Raw genomic sequence first — 20,662 nt, forward strand, 5'->3', positions numbered from 1 at the left:
AAAACTATCTGGGAAACAGGAATGAGAGAGGAATAGAAGCTTTCTGAGGAATGGAATAGAAATTTTGGATCCAGGGATGCCTAAACCAAATTACTAAAATATGATTACTAATCTCAAAGAGTTTTTATGGAAATTGCACTGAATCCTTTGCATTTCTTTATTAAAATAGTAATCATCATTAATGTTCAAGCTTTGGTTCTTTCCTAGACTTTTAGTTGACCAATTAAAAAGTATCTCATACAAAATTTTATGGGTTTTTACTTAAATACTGTATCACACTAGGAGATGTTAATTAAAGTGGAGGACTGAAAAGAAAATGCCAATGAAATTTCAAATTGAAGAATCAACAGCTTGCTCTCATGTTTCCACTCTTGACAAGATCAGTGGCAAGGAAGAAATATCACTCAACTCAACTTGTCAATTTAGTTATTTAGGTAATAAACCACTAGTTTGGATGGACAATTTATGTGAATGTTATGTTCATCTTTGACAAGTATTCAACGTCAACACATATTAGATACGTCTCAATATGTACATCTGTCTCATATTTTTATATTTATGAACATTTATGTAATACTTGTAAGTATATATATTAATATATATATATATATATATATATATTCTACATGCTTATTGATATTTTATGTAGAAACTTTGCATGAAATAAAATTATTAATTAAAAAAGGTGAGAAATGTGGAAAAGAAGAGAAAAAGAAGATGACGGACATTCTTTTATCTTCATTAGAATTAGCTAGTGATACAATAGAGATTTAGAAACCACAGGAAGATAAGTTGTATAATAATGTATTTTGCAATGATTAATAAGCTAAGAAATATTAATTTTGTCGGATATGTGTTATTAATTTTTCGGAAAGTTGATTTGGATTATCATCTATCATCCTATTATAAGAAAAATGTAAACAAAATCAGTATAACTTAAATCAATATTTTGATTTGGTCGAGTTAGGTAAACGAGTACAGGTCAGTTTTGCCAGCTCTACCCTTCATACTAAAAATCTAAACAGCTTACAAAAGCATCAAAATGAAGTAATAGTGCTTTATTTCCTGCAGAGTCTATTTAAACTCCATTTTACTTGAGTTGAGTGTAACGAAACTCTCCTCCTCGTGCGTTGTCGTAATCAACACATAACACAATTTTCAGTGACAATTAACCACAAAGAGCGGCCAAAGCTTCGCATTCAGAGCCACCTTCTATCAACCCATATCAATGGTTTTTTGAATGGTGTGAAAATTATGTACTACGACACACTAATCTTTCACAAAGTTGAGCAATTCTAAGAGTTTTTAAAAACTTTGTGTTGTCTTTTCTATTTTCTACTTATGGCTTTACTTAAACTCTTCAAAAGGATGCTATTTCTAGTTAAAACCCCTTTTATGTCTTTGCTTTGGTAGCAAAAAGTAAGAAAAGAGAAGTTGTAGTTTCTTTCCTCCTTTTTTTTATATATACACTAAGTTCTTATAGAAGTGAAAAATGGAGGAGAAAAATAATGAGGTTGATAAAGTTGAAGATGTTATATTACCAGGATTTAGATTTCATCCAACTGATGAAGAACTTGTTGGGTTTTACCTCAAAAGGAAGATTCTTCAACAATCTTTACCTATTGAGCTTATTAAGCAAGTTGATATCTACAAATACGACCCATGGGATCTTCCTAGTAAGGCTCTCTTCTCGTCAACTTGTTTTCGCTAAACTCGACTTATATTTGCTCAACTAAGCTTAGTTTTTGCTCAACATAAACTTATCATTTTGCTTAACTAAACTTATTTTTCGTAAACTTATCTTATCTTTGCTGAAAAGAATAAAAGCGTAGCCTGAATAACAAAATAAATGTTGTATTTTCTTGTAAGGCGGTATTTACTTCACTTTATTTTTACTTATTTATGCTAAACTCTAGTATATGTCTCCTAGCAATTTACTGATTGAAATTGGCATAGGCCGTGTTCACTTCACCTTATTTTTACTGATTTCTGCGTAACTCTAATATATGTCTCTTAGCAATTTACTGATTGAAAAAGAAAAGAAGGGCTCCATTACTATTCCAGTTTTCATTTTTTTGGTACTAACCAATAACCATATATGTATGTTGGATCTTACCAAATACCAGAGTTGGCATCAACTGGGGAGAAAGAGTGGTACTTCTACTGTCCAAGAGATAGGAAATACAGAAACAGCACGAGGCCTAATAGAGTAACGTGTGCCGGTTTCTGGAAGGCGACCGGAACTGATAGGCCGATATATTCTTCTGATGGAGCAAAGTGTATAGGTTTGAAGAAGTCTCTTGTGTTTTACAGAGGTAGAGCTGCTAAAGGGATCAAGACTGATTGGATGATGCATGAATTTCGTTTACCTTCTCTTGCTGATGCATCCCCGCCTAAGAAGTTTTATGATAAAAGTTACCCTGCAAATGTAAGCTTCTTTGTCTTTTCCCTTTTTTTTTACTGTGTTCCCTTGCATCAAATCAAACATTTGTTAAGTTTAGCTTCAACTCTGTTTTATTGACAGAAAATAAGCCTGTTCTTTTGGAAAAAAAATAACTCTTAAGAGAATTAAAAAGCAGAAGATTGTCAATAAGTATTCCTTTCTTTTGTTGAGACTTTTAGAGTGTGTCCCTTTAGTGCAAAGGAAAGAATTTCTTTAAAAAATAATTTTCCTATTAAACTTTGTATGTTCTTTAATGAGAGTGGATAATAATCTTTCTAATAATGAAAAATTGTTACCTGCATATGGAAATATATATTTTTATTTTAAAGAAAGTTATGTCACATTTTCTTCTCTATTTCTTTTTTAATGAAAAGAAAGAAACTAAAAACGAAAAGTATACACCCTTCAATAACAAAAAACAATGTATAGTTGTATACAAATTCCTCATACTACAACCAAGGATGTCTTGGCCTAGTGGTCAAAATTGAGGTGCTGTGAAAGATGGGTCACAGATTCGAATCCCCCCTCTCCTTCTTTGTACTTTATACCGTCTTTGTAGCTCATATAGATAAAAAAAAATAAAATCATCATACTACAAAGTAGATATGAAAAACAAAAGTGAACAAGGAGAATATCTTTCTACATGAGAAGATTATTTTACATGATTGGTTGGGTTATACACTTACACTACTAAATAGTAGTGTAATATTTGTAAAGAATAACACTTTTTAAACCTTTACAACACCTTATAAAGACTAGATTCAGTCAAATCCTATAATCTGTAACATTTGGTGTTCTGATCTGCAGGATTCATGGGCAATTTGTAGAATATTCAAGAAAACAAACACCATGGCACAAAGAGCTCTTTCACACTCTTGGGTATCCCAACTACCAGAAACAACTACTACTACAACTACTGACATGTTTAATCAAGGTTCAAATATCATTACTTCACAATTTAGTCCGGAAAATAATATATCATGCACAACAGAAGCTGTACAATTATGCAACAACACTGACTTACAACAACATAATACAACTTCTTCGCCCGCAAATTGTTTCTCCACCCTTGATCAGTACAAACACATTGCTAATCCGACGGTCTCTAAACTATCTGTTATCCCAACTTCCTTCACAGACTTCCCAAATAACTTGATCTTTCCAACAGCAGAAGTATCTGCCATGCTTCTGAATCTTTCCCCTGTTTTCACCTCAGATGTTGCTAAAATCACAGATACTATCGAGTTTGGTGGGTCACAGCAGCTGTTTAATGGTTTTCCTATGAGTTTATCGCCAAATATTGAAGCAGAAGATCAGTTAAGCTTCAGGAAGAGCCATAATCAACAATGGAATAGCATCAGATCACTTGGATTTCCTTTCAATTTACCGCCTTCAATCTCAAACTCGGGTACTTTGTCATGGGACTCGGCTCCTTGTCCTAGCGAGTTGTCCACGAGTTATTCCTCGAACAAATGTTATAGGTAGATCGTCAGAGAGGATTCTAATTGTAGGAGATCTAGTTAGTTTAATTCTAGGTGCTTAAGTTAGATCAGCTGTAGGAGAATGTAGGACGTAGAGTGCAGCTAATCCTTTAATTATTACTTTAAGGTAATTTTGATGTTAATTTTTTATGCAGAAGTTCCAACTTTCTTATCTCCAATTTTCTTTGAGACTCTCAACCATTGAGACGTCTTGGGAGTAAGATATGCTCATAGAGGAAAATAGCATTAGTGTTCTTCTTTTTGTGTACATTCTCTTCAATTTTGAAAATCTGTTAGACAGCATATGGTAATGTTGATCAATAATAACTTGGAAAGAAAAAAAAAAAAAACACTAAATGAAACATCATAAAAAGGGTCACATGGCTTGGTTAAGACTCAAGATACTATTTACTTGAATGATTTACTAAAGGTGTCAACTCCTCTCAAATGAAGACATTTAAAACTTGTCGGTGGACCAGGTTTACAATAATTTATTATACATTCAGATTGACTTTGTCACATGCACAAAAATTGATTATATCTAAAACAAAACCCGACTATATCATATAAAAATTGACTAGATTACAGAATTAATTAAATCATACAATCATAGAAAAAATTGACTATATAAGAAGTTGGTTTGTAAACAAAGTATAGTAAAAGTTAAAGGAAATAAGATTCTTGATTATACTATTAGTTCTTACAATGTTTTTAATTCTCAATTCTGATTTTATTACACTCATGTATATTTGTGTAAGTTTTGTTATTATAAACCAAGTACAATATAAGTTAACAAAAATCAATTTACAAGCATATTATTAAGTCCTAGATATCTTGTTTTCAATAAAATTTATGAAAAGAAAGTTTAAACGACAAGAACGTTTATTTTTAATATTCAAAACATCATATTTTACATAGTTGGATTAGCTAATTTATATTTTAATAATATCAAGGACGTATCACTGATATACTTTTATTATTCGATTAGGTCCCAATTTCATAAGCGGAACGTTTTAAGTAGTCAACGAAGATTCTCTGTTACAAGGTACATACGCGTACTAGTTCAATTAGATTCGTTAGTATCATGTTATGTTATGAATTGTTTTATTGGAACCTAGAATCGTGATAGGGAATTATTGTTGGTTATGATTAATGAGATTGTTTGATAACATGAAATTAACTGGAAATATGTATGTATTTCCTTGTTGTATGACTTGTGAATTGAAATGAATTAGTGAGGAAAATAGCATTAGTGTTCTTCTTTTTGTGTACATTCTCTTTAATTTTAAAATCTGTTAGAAAGCATATGGTAATGTTTTTTTTTTTTTTTTTTTTTTGGCGACAAGAACAAACAAGGAAGCAACACCTAAACTAATTTACCTAATCTAGCTGATACAGCTAGGTTAAAGCATATGGTAATGTTGATCAATAATAATTTGGAAAGAAAAAAGAAAACACTAAATGAAATATCATAAAAAGGGTCACATGGCTTGGTCAAGACTCAAGATACTATTTACTTGAATGATTTACTGAAGGTGTTAAATCCTCTCAAGTGAAGATACACTTAAAACGTTTTGGTGGACCAATTTTACAATAATTCATTATATATTCGAATTGAGTTTGTCACATGCATAAAAAGTGATTATATTTAAAAGAAAATTCGACTATATCATATGAAAATTGACTATGTTAGAAAATTGACTATATTAGAAAATTGATTATATCATACAATCATAAAAAATATAAAAAAAAAATTGACTATATAAAAAGTGATTATACCATATCATACTATATTAACTTTTTATATAGTCAATTATTCTAAAAATTGATTAATCACTTCATCCCTCCCGCCGCCCACCAAACTCGTTGGTGGTCGCAGGTTGCCGGCGAGCCTGTGTCGGGCCCTCTACCGCATCCTTTTGCTTTCCTTTCGTCGTGTCCTTTCTTCTCTCTCTCCCTCTCCTGCCGTCGTTTCCCCTCCCTCATTGTCATGTCACCCCACACCTTCCCGCTCTCGTGTCGTCGAGTCCCCTCCCTCGCCATCGCATTACCCCCACACCCTCCCCCTCCCCTGCCGTCGAGTCCCCTCCCCTATCGTCGTGTTACCCCACACCCTCCCCCTCCCTTGTCGTCGAGTCCCCTCCCCTATCGTCGCGTTACCCCCACCCCCTCCCCTGCAGTCAATTTGTTTTTTGTACATCTCCGTCCCCCGTTTTCCATTCCCTTTCTCGGTTCCCCTGTGTCTCCACCTCCCTATTGCTTCTGTTTATCTGGTTGTGCGTTGGTCAGTCTCCCACCCTCCCCGTCGATGTATGTTAGTTTCGGCAACCATGGTCCCTGTCCTCGCGTCTGGTAGGCGGAGTCCCCTATTTCGTGTTCTGGTTGTTTTGGGCTTCCCCTTCCCCGATTTTTATACTGAGCTACCCTTTCCCCTTCCCCCTGTTAGTGTCGGGCTCTCCCTTTCGCTCCCTGTCCCCCCTGGTTGTTGGAATCTCCAATTAGTTATGTTAGTTTTTTTTTTTCCTAAAATGTGTGTTTAATCTCCGAATAAAAGGAGTTTGTTGTTTTCAAGTTGCTAAAGATGTTGTCCGTGGTTGGTTGTAGCCATCGACAAGTGTTTGTCAGTTGGGTCAGGATGGGTGGTTCAAGGTTGTAATAAGTAGTAGAATATGTCGATTGTTGGGAATATGTGATACCGGATGCGGTGACTCGAGAAGTTCGTGAGCATGGACGAGGCGATGATAGTTTTTCATGATTGGGACGTACATTTTCCGATTTTGCAAACCGGAGGTATGTTCGAGAGTTCAACTTATTTGGCTCTCTTTCTAGTTTGGCGTTGACCTTAATGGTCCTTGCCTTGACAACTTCAAATCTGAAGGCGGCACCCCAGTTGCATATGGGGGTTTTTCGCACGCCACTCATATGTGTTTCTCATATCTCATGGAGAAACCTAAAATACTCTCAAGCGAGAGTAATGAGTCACAATGAAAAGTGACTCTTCAAAAAATCATGAGCCTAGAATCCCAAGCGACAGCAGATTGTTGGGAGTGCTCATGCGGCGAGAAGCGACACTCGCCGTCAGTTGTTAGTTGTCCGGATCATGAACGGCATTCGCTTCTTCTACCACTTCCATCAGCCATCCGAGGTTTGACTCCACCATCACAAGCGACGCCCCCCTTACCAAGCGATTTTTTATCCATTTTACTTATTTTAGTTTTAGATGGAATGTACATGCTCATCAAGCTCATTTAGGTTTGTATGTTTGGTTTAGACCTGGTTGTATTAACATTAGACTGTACTTGCACTTTTAATTAATGTATGATTTCTCGTTGTAAAAAAAACTCCACAAAAATGAATTAACAACTTATATTTTACACAATCTTCACTTTACCTTCAACACCCTTAAAAATTTTCAGTTGTAGTAATCACTCTTTTTATTATCCTCCTAAAAAAAAACTACCTTTAATTACTGGAAATTTTCATCAACTGTAAATAGACCCAACTCTCTTATGAGTGCTCTGTACTTAGTTTCTGACTCTGCAACTGCCACCAGTCAGATATCAGAATAAGGCTTCTCAAGCGTGGCCAAATTCAAGGAGGTGAAAGGTTCGACATTGCACAATCAAATTTCAAGATGACAGTGAACCAACTCTTTGCTCTCTCCAAAGCCATTTGTCTTGAGTTCAGACTTGTTCATATTGAAAATCAAAGATGAGAACTGCCTAGTATGATCTAGTCATGCTCATTGATATAGGCATAAAAGAACAGAGTAGAATTTTAACATACATATTTCTCCCTAGCATATTTTATTTCTTTCTTTTTGCTTCTTTTTTAAATTCGTGAGAAAGCACTTTTACCTCGCCAAGAGGCACGAAAATATACAGGTATGGCAATAGTGAAATGTTGCAAAGTTATTACGGAGCAGCCTACTAGATGGTGAAATGTTGCACAGTCATTAAGGTGCCTACTATGGTTTGGTGATGTTGTCGCAATATTTCAGAGTATAAGGGAGAGGTTCAAAAATGCACAATGATTACTCATCTTGGCCCGCAAACATCAAGCAATTTCTATGAAACTGTATGCCAAATTATACTCATCTTGGCCCGTAAACATCAAGCAATTCCTCTTTTATATCAGTGCATAACACAGCGTGAGAAAAGTAATAGCGTAGGAGGGGGTTTTACCCCGGAATGTACGATGCTCGGCGTTGGCACCACAGATAATGTATAGGAATGTTGCACAATGCTTGGTACCTACGAACCTGTCTGCCCTCAACAATTTTCAAAGATTCATGGAAGGAAAGTGCTGGCTTACGTGTAGAAAATTTCCCATATCCTCATAACAAAGCTGGATTTAACATCAAAAATTTTGCCCTCAACAATACAACTCGCAGGTCACTCTTTCAAATGTACTACATTTGAAATAAACCGCAAGTTCAACTCTGAGTCTTCCCTACTCACCACGTACTTGTTCCGACCCCTCTTCCATGCGGTGTTATAAGCGTCTCATAGTGAGATGCCCAAACGGCGTCTCACAAAAATTTGGAACCAAAGTTAAGTCAAAGTGGTACCAAACTAGAGTTATTTGATACCAAAATGTAACCTTGGTACCAAACTAAAATTTGATACCAAAATAGAGTTGGTACCAAAGTACTCTATTTTGATACCACTTCGACTTAGCTTTGGTACCACAAATGGCATCTCACTATGAGTTGCAAATACTTTCTCCTCTTCCATCTCCCTCTAAAAATAGGTCTATGAGCTTTTAACAATCAAGTACAACGGTTTAGACTCAAAGATTGCTGCTTACCCAAAAGATAGCCCCCATTAGTCACTGAAATGATTTACCAAAGGTTTTATGGACAGCTAATCAAAAATCTAAGGAGAATAAAAGATGATGTAGCAAACTAGGAGTAGACAAAACCAAACAATTTTCTTCAGTCATAGATATTGTCATCATCGTCATCATTAAACAAAATTGCACCTAGAAAAGCCAGAAGTCGCTAATCCAGAGACAGCCTACTTGAAGTCTGTCCATTCTAGCTTTTGCCAGCTTGCTTTTCCTTCGTCTTCTGGATCTTCAATACCTTTTTCACAATCTTCTGCTCCTCCACCAAGAAGGCACGGATTATCCTACAAGAAAGTCAGACAAAACAAGCTTTTCTTACTATCTTTAACTGCTAGGGGGAAAAAGAGTAAAAAAAAATTCTCCAAATGAAATTGAAAAAGACTATATAGCACACCATTTGTTGCCAAACAGTAAAGAGGGAGGGGAGTAACGTATCCACTTACACAGCCCCCACCCCATTTCCTCTCTTGTTTGCTAACAAACTATTTGCTGCTTAGCCACTCCGAAAAAAAAAAAAAGGCTTACATACCTCTCTCGAACAGCAGATCCAGACAACACACCACCGTAAGGTCGGTTGACAGTCCTACGGTTTCTAGGCAATCTAGACCTCTTGTATTCAGTGGGTCTCAGGTGTGGTATCTGTGAAGCAGCACCAAGTAAGAGTCAGAACAAACCTAAACAGTAGAAATCTCAATAAATCCATATAAACAGCTTACAAATTATAACATGATGGAATAACTTTTAAAGCACAAGGACAGTGAGCAAGAATGTGTAAATAAACAGCTGAAGGCCAGGTAAGTGAAGAGCTCATATGAAAACAATTACAACTTTTCTACAAGCAATTTGAGTAAAGACCAAACCCTCCATAGAGTACTCAGTACCAACTTCCTTTGTGACAAGCAAGAAACTAGGACAATAAATTATAACAAGCATGTAGCTCATATTTGCCATTGTTAACAACTTCCATTAAAACTAGCAGAACAAAATACCAGCTCGGCAACTACCATTATCTTCAAAAATTCTACCCACATTCCAGAAACATCTCTTTTACACATTTCAATCACCATGAAAGTCAAGTCATATTCAAAAAGTGAAATAGTTCAGTCCCTTTACCCCTGACTAAAAACTCTATGAAGAATCAACTATGTAATTAGCAACCAAGTATTTGCCTTTTGTCAAAGTATTAGGTGCATAATCTTGGACAAGTGGCAAGTGCTCACAAATTTTTGACAAAGTCACAAGTTTTCAACCAGATTACACTCAGAAGAATACATTGATATGTGCACCGTTTTCACAGAGGTAGAAAAGAAAAACTATACCTCTGTTTCACAATACATACAAGCGACATTCACCTTTTTGAGATGTTTCATAATACTTGTAGACTTTATTTTATTGGTATCTTTTTACATGGCGAAAGACCAATCACATCGGTAGCAGAGAAAACTTAATCTTATTTCCTTAACTCGTGGCCATTTCACAATGTTACATGCACTGAGAAACAGAGGAAGTATTGAGAAATACTAAACTAGAGTAGATTTTGGCCAAAGGTACACAAACACAAAAGTTATATACTACCAGTCTACCACCATAACCACCACCACCACCTAACATCAATCTCGCAAAGGCAACCTTGCTTCTAGTGATAGACTCATAGACTATATATAGTGGTTATTCAGAGAGACCTCAAGAAATCAATAAACTCCCTTTGTCCTTACATTAAAGTCACATAAATTACTTTGGTACGTTAAGAAAAAGTATTCACACTGCCTAAAAAAGTAATAGTTTAATATTGGAAATTCCAAAATGTGCCCACTTATATTGAGTGTTTGGGATAAACTTGTGTCATTTTCATAATTAAAATATATGAGAGGTAGCAGTAATATGACAAGTGACAACTACTTCTAGAAATACGAGTAACTTATAAGACTAAAAAGTAAAAACACCTAAGTTTTACAAAATTGCCTAAAGTATTCGACTTGCGCCTTTTCATAAAATAGAAAACGCAAATAGCACATCTGCAGGTGTGTTAAAATTTAGGCAACTAGCACAGAATTGGACCTCCCCAGACCCCACCTGTGGCGTGAAGTGTTCCATAACGAAGTTGTTATTATGTTGCTTTTGATGTTATTGTCTCTTTTATTGCTGCTATTATTCTGAGAGAAAGGACAGAGGAGGAGATAACATAGATGAAGAGGTGAAGTCAAAATAGTGGCAAAATGGGATCTAGCCTTGAGATGAAGAAGGTTCAATTACATTGTGTTACTTAGGGGCTGACAAAGAGGGATCAATAATAAAGAGAATATCAGCAAAGGAAAACAATAATAACATACAAGAGTTTCAACAGACCATGAAGCTATCAATGCAATATACGTTATTCTGGCGTTTGCTCAAATTTTAAAATTAGTGTCTAGAAAGATGCAAATTTAGGTTTTTATAGTCTATAAGAGTCAAGAAATACACTCCTACATTGCTCAGCGTCAGTCAATAGCTGCTCCAGAGAAACTGCTTGAAGCACCAACACTGGCATCTCTCCATCCTACACTTTTTCAAGCTATTCCCCCGTACTCATACTCACCAATTTACCTCAAATTTAAGAAAACTATTTTTTTATAGCTCTTCCTGGCCCTTCAGCATCAACTAATCGATGTTAAATTGTCAATCACAAATCATTCATATGCCTCATTTGCAATAACAAACTCAATCAAATAATTTGAACACTTCAATTACTCATAGACATAACCAAACAGAACAACTAAAATTATCAAGCTCATAATACAAACAACAGAAATGAGGACAGACAATTTCCATAATCACAATGGAAATTCTCAAATAAATAATCGAAACATCTTCTCAGACGCCCCAAGTACATGCAATTCTGCAAGTAACCTTGCTAATTTCATCTAATCAATTCATTTACCATTCAAAAAACCCATTCACACTACCATCCAATCAGTCCATCATACATCAACATCTTTAGGTACCCAAATTCCCCAAATTACATACAATATCAAAACTTCATCAATAAAATTACAACAATTAATTATACACTAAACATAAAGAATCAAATTTAGCTTATAAAAACAAAGAAAAAATCATACCCCTTGAATTCTCTTTCCTGTAACAGGGCATTTAGGACCGCTAGCTCTCTTCTTGGTAGTTTGATACACCAATTTCCCCCCTAAAATTTCCCAACCATAATAACAAAATCAATCATCAACCAACTTCAATTTACTGCATTTTATATGAAAATCAAAATTTTGTTTGACAAAGTTTATGAAAACGATACCAGGAGTTTTGACGATCCTATGTTGGTTAGACTTGGTGGCATAACTGTGCCGTTTTCTGTAAGTGAGACGTTGCACCATTTTCAGTTGTTTTGTCGTCGAATAACTTTCTCTCTCTTGAAAATCAAGCAAAAGGAGTAATGGAAGGTGAAATGAAGGATGATAAAGGGGGCGGAAATTGATGTTGAAACCCTAGATCTAACGGCTTGAAACAGTTATCAGTTATTCCAATGGATTACAGATTTGGACTTGCGGAGTATTTCAAGTGGTCTTACTTTGTTGGTAGTGAATGTCATAATTATGTATTTTGGCCTTCAAAGCCTTGTAATGGGCTTTTGCTTAAGGTTTTGAAGTCTAAACTAGTTTTTGCCTCTGACACGGTTATCATCCTCATGATCTTATTAATAGGAGTACATGTTTAGAGTTTTAGGACGTGTTGGACGCAAGTTCTTGAGGTAATTTTTAGTTTTTGAGGTAACTTTTAGTGTTTTGACTGAGTCAAAACACTAATTAAGAAGAATAGGAGTATTTGTTAATTAGTGGTATGAGTAGCTTTTAGTGGTAGAATTAGTGTGTCAAAAACTATAATTTATAGCTTTTCGAGTAGTGTTTAGTGATGTATAAACTTTATATTAAAGTTAAATTGAGTTTTTGACTAGTTATTTGTAAACAGTTACTTTAACAACTTTTTTTTACCGAACATCAACCTAGAATTCCGCTACTTTGGCAGCTAACAGCTAAAAGCTATACACCAAACACTAACAGCTACTAGCAGAGCTAACAGCTACTCTCACATCTAAAAGCTATCACCGCGGCTACCATTGTCGAATACTCCCTTAGTCTATTAAGTGAGTATATTTATCATCAATTAATATTTAAATATTAAAACTTTCAGAAGGAAATGGAAGAAAGGGAAGGAAACGAAGGCCGAGGGACACCCTTGTTTATATAAGGGATTGGGAAAAGGAAGAGGATAGAAAAGGATTGATTAATTTGTTGTTCCCTCTTTAATAAGCATCATCCCTCCTAAATTGGAGAGGTCTGGATGGAAAATGGCGTTTTATCTTTCCCCTCCCTTTCTTTTCCCTCCCCTTTCCTGTTTATCCCTCCCCTTCACTTTTCTCCTATATTGCTATCCAAACAAAGCTATCACTATTCACTTATAGAGAATAGGTTATCTTCTTAATCTACTATAATGATTGATTTGTTATGAGATAGCAAAGGAGAAAAAGTAAATCCATTATGAAAAAATAATTAAGGAATTAAAGAAATGTAAAAAGAAAAATAAAAATTGAATGTTGTAGTCACTATTTTGATGATGACAAATAATGTATTTTTATTCTAGTTAATTACTATCTAAGTTAGTTTTATGTTTACTTAGGTTAATTTTATGACTTAGTATATATTAGTTTTATTTTATTTTGAAACAATTAGCTTATTTATGACTTATGGAGAATTGGTTATGAGTTTAACCAAAATTAAGTTATTTAAACTAATTGTTTGTTTATTCGAATATTTACATAATTATATTGGTTTTGATTAATTCTAATGTTGTGGAATATTAAATTTAACAAAATTAATTTCCATAATGTTAGTGGAGTTAGTTAGTGGTATATGCACAGGTATTTGAATGAGTAAAATGAACATGCAACTACAAACAACTACCTAGCTACAAATCAGGAAACAAGGGGTTGGTCAGCTAGCTCCTAGATTCTATGAGACATAACCAACTGCCACCTTCCTAGCACTCACTAACAGCAACTTCGGTTGAGCGAAAATGGAGGCTGGATGAACGTGGACTTCGTGCTGAATCTGTAGAGTAACGGCTACAGAAGTGGTTGGTTGTGGGCTGCATTATAGCGCCCATAACAACCTAGTGGAGCAAAATGTAGAGCACCAGATTTCCTTATTTATAGCTTAAGAAAATCAAATTCAAACTTAACACTTTCCAGGTTCATTATAATATTTTATGTGAAAGTTTATTTTCGGTTATTACTCTTCAAGCAATTATTGTAATATTTTTCGAGTGTGGGTTGTCAGAATAAAAATCTTGTATTCAAGAGAGATAAAAGAGAAAGAGAAAGAGAAGATAGAAGAGAAGACTTCTAGTGAAGTCAAGTGAGGAAAGTCACATGTTCAGGGGAAACAAGGTGACTGGGAATTGGTTCCTAGAGGAACTAAGTGATGATTGATTTATAATTAGTTGAAAGAACTATTATAAATAAAAGAGCAAGGTTTCTTCCTAAAGAATTGAGGAAGAGAACCTTGTTAAAAGGATCTTCGTGTGTTCTTCCTTATTGCTACTTCTCTTTATCAGCTCTCAAATTTAGTTTATCCGCAAAAAGATTGAAAATCTCCCCAACTACAATTCACACCCCCGCCCCCCTCTTGTAGTTGATCTAGTGTTTATACTAGATAACATTGAAAAAATCCTACTTTAAGGCTTGATTTTTCAAACTAACTGAATATTACCTTTTGAAGCAATTGTAGAATTTTAAATTATCCTAGAAGTGGTTGGATCAACTTCGAATATGGTTTTCCTTAACCTAATGTCACAGAATTGGGGAAAGTTTTTAAATTTGGTATTAGTTTATGAGATAGGAAGAAAAACAAGTTTTTTTAATCACATATTCACTACTATATAGAAAGGCAAAGGCAACATTCCAATTTTGTTGCAATAGGGCCAAAATATGTTGCATTAGGTCCATTTCAAAGGGAGTGTATCATTGCAGTTGTTGGAGTTGTAATAGGCCTAATGAAACGAATCTTTGGACCTATTGCAACGACTTCCTGCTATTACATTTAATGTTGCTTTAGAATAATATATATTGCAATGGTTGTGTAAGGGCTTATTCTTCCCAACTTATTTTCAGTTCAGTTCAATTCAGTTCAGTTCAGCCGTTTTATGCTGAAGAGAACATGCCCTAAGTGAGAGGTTTTAGAGAGCTCGCTAGAGATGGTAGTTGCTCCAAGATATGACCCAGACTATGTTGGACCCCGATTTGTAAGGGCATAGGTCTAAGTTTTTCATACCCAACATGATGCAGGAGCATCTAGCTTAAGCAACCAAGGTCTTCTTCTACATGATCATAAGGAGAACATGGTGAAGGAGGTTCAATTTCTAAGCCTAACTAGCTCGGTTTGTTCTAAACCTTACTTAAGCACCTTAATTAGGTTAATCATATGTTAATCTCTACTTAAGCAAGATTAACTAATACTAATGACATCTTAATCATCATTATGTATTGGTAATCAAGTTTAGTAAGTGATTAGTAGCCTAATTACATGCTTAAGTTAAGTTAATCATGCTTTAAGAGCTAAGCTAGTTTAGCTCATGTAATCCGGTTCTTTAAGCAAGCTTTAGGAGTTGTTTTTGCTGCTTTTGGTTGCCACCTCCAGCTGAATTGAAGCCTTATGGAAGTGTACTAAGCCATGTGAAGTTCACATGGGCAAGAAGAGCCATATCCAATGAGCATAGAAGACTTCAAGGCAAGGTATGCTGCTGCCCAGCTCTCCACCGTCCAGCTTCCCTTCTCTTTGAAGCTTTTGGGCAACAATCATTACTACTGCAAATGGCTCAAGTTTTTGAGGCGTTATAGTTTAATATGTTTACTTTAATATTCCATTGGTAGTTTTTCTGTTTTGTAACTTCCAATAGGGTGGCTAAGCTAGTTTGTAGGAGGTGTGCTGGAATGGTTGTAATATTTGTTTCATGTATTTTATTAGCTTAGTTGGCGTAGCTATTGTGGTCCAAATCAGCTGATTTTTGGACACAATGTAAAAAAATATGTTAGCTTTGTACTCTTTTTGGAATTAAGTCATTTGAATCAAAATTGAGAGAGTTACACTCAAAACATTAAGCTGTGTGCTTATTGCTTCTTCCGGTCAGTTTTGGCCATTATCAAATCTTTGCTTAGTTCTTTCACTTAAACGTTGATTTAGTGAATGAATCACAAAGTAGACTCAAGTTAGAAGCTTATTGTTATAACTTGGTCTTTGATTGGTGGTATTTGGGTAGTGAAAGTGGTGGTTGTTCAATCTAATTGAACCGGTTTGTTACAAGTTCTTATGTTCTCTTTCTTTGTTCTTGCTTAATCCTTTCTAAACCTCAACTTGATAAAGCTGTAGAAAAGGGGAAGGTTATGTATTTGTTGTTGTTATTGGATGAAAATGATGAGAATCTTAATGAAGTGCACGAAATGGTGAAACCTTTAGTGAAGGAGTTTGGTGATGTTTTTCCTATTGATCTTCCATGTGGTTTACCCCCTAGTAGAGGAATTGAACACCAAATTGACTTGATTCCTGGCGCCCCTTTACCTAATAAACCAGCTTATAGATGTAATCCTGAGGAAGCTAAGGAGTTGCAAAAACAAGTTTGCGAGTTGTTAGCTAAAGGATTTGTGCAAGAAAGTCTTAGTCCATGTGCTGTGCCTGTCATTTTGGTTCCTAAGAAGGATGGTTCTATGAGGATGTGTGTGGATTGTCGTGCCATTAACAACATAACAGTGAAGTATAGGTATCCAATACCTAGACTTGATGATTTGCTTGATGAGTTACATGGTTCCACTATATTTTCGAAGATTGATTTAAGAAGTGGTTATCATCAGATTAGAATAACAAAGAGGGTGATGAATGGAAAACAGCTTTTAAAACTAAGAGTGGTTTGTATGAGTGGCGTGTGATGCCATTTGGTTTGACAAATGCTCCTAGTACTTTCATGAGACTTATGCACAGGTACTCAGCCCTTCATTGGTATCTTTGTTGTTGTTTATTTTGATGATATTCTTGTGTATAGTCAAAGTGAACAGGAACATCTTGCATCTCAAGAAGGTTTTCCTTAAACTAAGGGAAAAGAAGCTGTATGCAAAGATGGAGAAGTGTGAGTTCTTTACTTCAAGTGTGACATTTCTTGGATTCATAGTGTCATCTAATGGCATTTCTATGGATGAATCTAAGGTGGAAGCAATCAAGTCATGGCCAGTTCCTAAATCTATCACTGAGGTTCGAAGTTTCCATGGTTTAGCTTCTTTTTACAGGAGATTTATCAAGAACTTTAGCACCATATTGGCGCCATTGACTGAGTGTATCAAGAAAGGGTCCTTTATTTGGACTCCTGCAGCACAAGAAGCATTTGTCAATTGAAGAAATGCTTAGTAAGGCTCCTGTTCTAGCCTTACCTGATTTCAAGAAAGTGTTTGAAGTGGAGTGTGATGCAAGTGGCGTGGGCATTGGAGCTGTTTTCAACAAGGAGGGCGCCCATAGCCTATTTCAGTAGAAGCTAATCATCTAGACTCAACTACAGCACTTATGATAAGGAGTTCTATGCTATTGTTCGTGCCTTGACTCATTGGACTCATTATCTCAGACCAGCTCATTTGTGTTACATTCAGACCATACAGCTTTGAAGTACATAAATGGACAACATAAGCTCAGTCCAAGACATGCAAAATGGGTGGAATTCCTTCAGTCCTTTGATTTTGTTTCAAAATATAAAACTGGAGTTTCTAACATTGTTGCAGATGCTTTATCAAGGAGGCATTCTATGCTTTCTCTATGGAGGCTCGTGACTTGGCTTTATCATCTTAAAGATTGTATTATGATGATCCAGATTTCTCTTTATTTGTTAGAAGCATGCAAAGAAGGATCTCATGGAGCTTATTCATTGCAAGATGGCTTTCTTTTTCGAAACAACAAGCTGTGTATCCCTAAATGCTCATTAAGGGATTTGCTAATCAAGGAGGTTCATGGAGGAGGACTAGCAGGACACTTTGGCATTAACAAAACTGTTGATGTATTGCAGGAACACTTCTACTGGCCGAAACTTGCAGGAGATGTTCATGCTATTCTAGCTCGATGTTCTATATGTCAAAAGCTAAAAGTCCTTTCATCAAGGCTTTACACGCCTTACCTGTTCCAGTTCAACCATGGGAAGATGTGAGCATGGATTTCATTGTTGCTCTACCTAGAACTCAAAGGCAAAAGATGCAATCATGGTGGTGTAGATAGATTCTCTAAAATGGCTCATTTCATTCCTTGTAATAAAACTGATGATGCTATTCATGTTGCTGATTTGTTCTTTAAAGAAATAATTAGACTTCATGGAGTTCCTAAGTCTATTGTTTCTGATAAAGATGTAAAGTTTCTTAGCTATTTCTGGAAGAACTTGTGGAAGCTTTTAGGTACTAAGTTGTTGTTTAGTACTACTGCTCATCCTCAAACTGATGGCCAGACTGAAGTGACCAACAGGACATTAACTATGCTGCTAAGGACACTTGTGAACAAGTCTCAAAGGGATTGGGATCTAAAGCTAGCTCATGCTGAGTTTGCTTACAATAGATCACCAACTTATGCTACTAAACACTCACCATTTGAGGTAAATTATGGGATTAATCCTTTAAGTCCTATTGATTTACTTCCATTTCCTATTGAAGCACATAGTAGCAAAGAAGCTGAAGTGAAAGCAAAGGAGATGAAGCAACTTCATCAGCAAATTCGAACCAGAATAGAGAAGGTGAATGAAGCATACAAGGTTCGAGCAAAAAGCATAGGAAGGAAGTTCTTTACAAGCCAGGTGATCTAGTGTGGTTACATCTAAGGAAGGAGAGATTTCCTACAAGGAGGAAGAACAAGCTAATGCCACGAAGTGATGGTCCTTTCAAAGTGCTAGAGAAGATCAACAACAATGCATACAAGATAGATTGCCAGATGAAATGGGAAACATCTCAGCTACATTCAATGTTGGTGATTTAGCTCCATATCTTGCAGATGATTCTGAGTTACAAGAAGACCTTTTCGAACCTGAGGAGAATGATGCAGGAGCATCGCTTAAGCAACCAAGGTCTTCTTCTACATGATCATAGAGAGAACATGGGAAGGAGGTTCAATTTCTAAGCCTAACTAGCTCGGTTTGTTCTAAAACCTTACTTAAGCACCTTAATTAGGTTAATCATATGTTAATCTCTACTTAAGTAAGATTAACTAATACTAATGACACCTTAATCATCATTATGTATTGGTAATCAAGTTTAGTAAGTGATTAGTAGCCTAATTACATGCTTAAATTAAGTTAATCATGCTTTAAGAGCTAAGCTAGTTTAGCTCATGTAATCCGGTTCTTTAAGCAAGCTTTAGGAGTTGTTTTTGCTGCTTTTGGTTGCCACCTCCATCTGAATTGAAGCCTTAGGGAAGTGTACTAAGCCATGTGAAGTTCACATGGGCAAGAAGAGCCATATCCAATGAGCATAGAAGACTTCAAGGCAAGGTATGCTGCTGCCCAGCTCTCCACCGTCCAGCTTCCCTTCTCTTTGAAGCTTTTGGGCAACAATCATTACTATGCAAATGGCTCAAGTTTTTGAGGCGTTATAGTTTAATATGTTTACTTTAATATTCCATTGGTAGTTTTTCTGTTTTGTAACTTCCAATAGGGTGGCTAAGCTAGTTTGTAGGAAGTGTGCTGGAAGTTGTAATATTTGTTTCATGTATTTTATTAGCTTAGTTGGCTAAGCTAGGGTCCAAATCAGCTGAAATTTGGACACAATGTAAACAAATATGTTAGCTTTGTACTCTTTTTGGAATTAAGTCATTTGAATCAAAATTGAGAGAGTTACACTCAAAACATTAAGCTGTGTGCTTATTGCTTCTTCCGGTCAGTTTTGGCCATTATCAAATCTTTGCTTAGTCTTTCACTTAAACTTGATTTAGTGAATGAATCACAAAGTAGACTCAAGTTAGAAGCTTATTGTTATAACTTGTCTTTGATTGGTGGTATTTGGGTAGTGAAAGTGGTGGTTGTTCAATCTAATTGAACCGGTTTGTTACAAGTTCTTATGTTCTCTTTCTTTGTTCTTGCTTAATACTTTGAATGCTCTTGAATGCTTAATCAATATGTATCACAACAGATTTCGGTCTATGCATTATTGGGTCTTGTCTGGGTCTGAGTCCAATTATATCGACCTCATATCCGACCCATAAATTATTTATAATTTCTTTCTAAAAATTAAATATACTAAAATTGCAAAATACCACCTCTGTTCCTTAATAATCTACACACTTTGTTTTTCATTAGAACCAATGCAAAAGTGAAAAAGTAGGAGAGAGAGGAGAGGAATTATGAAAAGTGGGAAGTAAGAAGTACAAAAAGTAAATATAAAAATAGAGGAGAGAGAAAAGTGGGGTTTTTTAAGTGGGTTAAATTATTTGGTGAAGGACCGTATGAGGGACAAAAGTGGGGAATAATGATTAAACATTTTACCTTATATAAATAAAGTAACAGTGAAACCATTAAAAAGAAACGGTCCGGAAACGAAAGTGTGTAGATTAAAAAGGAATGGAGGTAGTACAATTTATATGCTTACAATAACAAGTCTTTATTCTCTGAAAACAAAGTTAATGATGAAATAGAGGAGAACTAGCAAATGCAATTTTTTTATATTATTGTTATATACTGAAGTATATGATACTTATTTGATATCTTTGATATTATGTATTTTTAATAATCTTGTGTACTAAAATTTTAAAATAAAATAAGTTTAAATAGTATTTCTTGAGTTATAATTTTATTACTTCATTATCAATAAGTAATAATAGTCGAGTTTAGCGCTAACATC

General features: G+C 35.3%; 2 protein-coding genes across 2 annotated transcripts; one reads left to right on the forward strand and one right to left on the reverse strand.

The window, feature by feature from the left end:
• Positions 1–1,023: 1,023 nt before the first annotated feature.
• Positions 1,024–4,178, forward strand: LOC104906205 (putative NAC domain-containing protein 94). Its single transcript, XM_010694932.4, has 3 exons — positions 1,024–1,676; positions 2,127–2,428; positions 3,251–4,178. Exons 1-3 carry the CDS (start codon positions 1,493–1,495, stop codon positions 3,926–3,928), a joined length of 1,164 nt encoding a protein of 387 aa, XP_010693234.1. The 5' UTR covers positions 1,024–1,492; the 3' UTR covers positions 3,929–4,178.
• Positions 4,179–8,837: 4,659 nt separating this feature from the next.
• On the reverse strand, positions 8,838–12,314 carry LOC104906206 (60S ribosomal protein L34). The gene is made up of 4 exons (XM_010694933.4): positions 12,059–12,314; positions 11,871–11,950; positions 9,302–9,411; positions 8,838–9,056 (listed from the first exon to the last, which is right to left on the reverse strand). The coding sequence occupies exons 1-4, from the start codon at positions 12,135–12,137 to the stop codon at positions 8,963–8,965; spliced, it is 363 nt and encodes a 120-aa protein (XP_010693235.1). The 5' UTR covers positions 12,138–12,314; the 3' UTR covers positions 8,838–8,962.
• Between the last annotated feature and the right edge of the window lie 8,348 nt (positions 12,315–20,662).

Source organism: Beta vulgaris, chromosome 2, assembly GCF_026745355.1.
Source record: "Beta vulgaris subsp. vulgaris cultivar EL10 chromosome 2, EL10.2, whole genome shotgun sequence".
Classification (NCBI taxonomy): Eukaryota; Viridiplantae; Streptophyta; class Magnoliopsida; order Caryophyllales; family Amaranthaceae; genus Beta; species Beta vulgaris.

Bases quoted from the DNA above. Each gene is read 5' to 3' on its own strand.
- LOC104906206 (XM_010694933.4), bottom strand. From the start codon at position 12,137: ATGGTGCAACGTCTCACTTACAGAAAACGGCACAGTTATGCCACCAAG. The intron at 9,412-11,870 runs GTATGATTTTTT...GCTGCTTCACAG, and splicing joins CAGGAAAGAGAATTCAAGGG to ATACCACACCTGAGACCCAC. The intron at 9,057-9,301 runs GTATGTAAGCCT...ACTTTCTTGTAG, and splicing joins GGATCTGCTGTTCGAGAGAG to GATAATCCGTGCCTTCTTGG.
- LOC104906205 (XM_010694932.4), top strand. From the start codon at position 1,493: ATGGAGGAGAAAAATAATGAGGTTGATAAAGTTGAAGATGTTATATTA. The intron at 1,677-2,126 runs GTAAGGCTCTCT...ACCAAATACCAG, and splicing joins CGACCCATGGGATCTTCCTA to AGTTGGCATCAACTGGGGAG. The intron at 2,429-3,250 runs GTAAGCTTCTTT...TCTGATCTGCAG, and splicing joins ATAAAAGTTACCCTGCAAAT to GATTCATGGGCAATTTGTAG.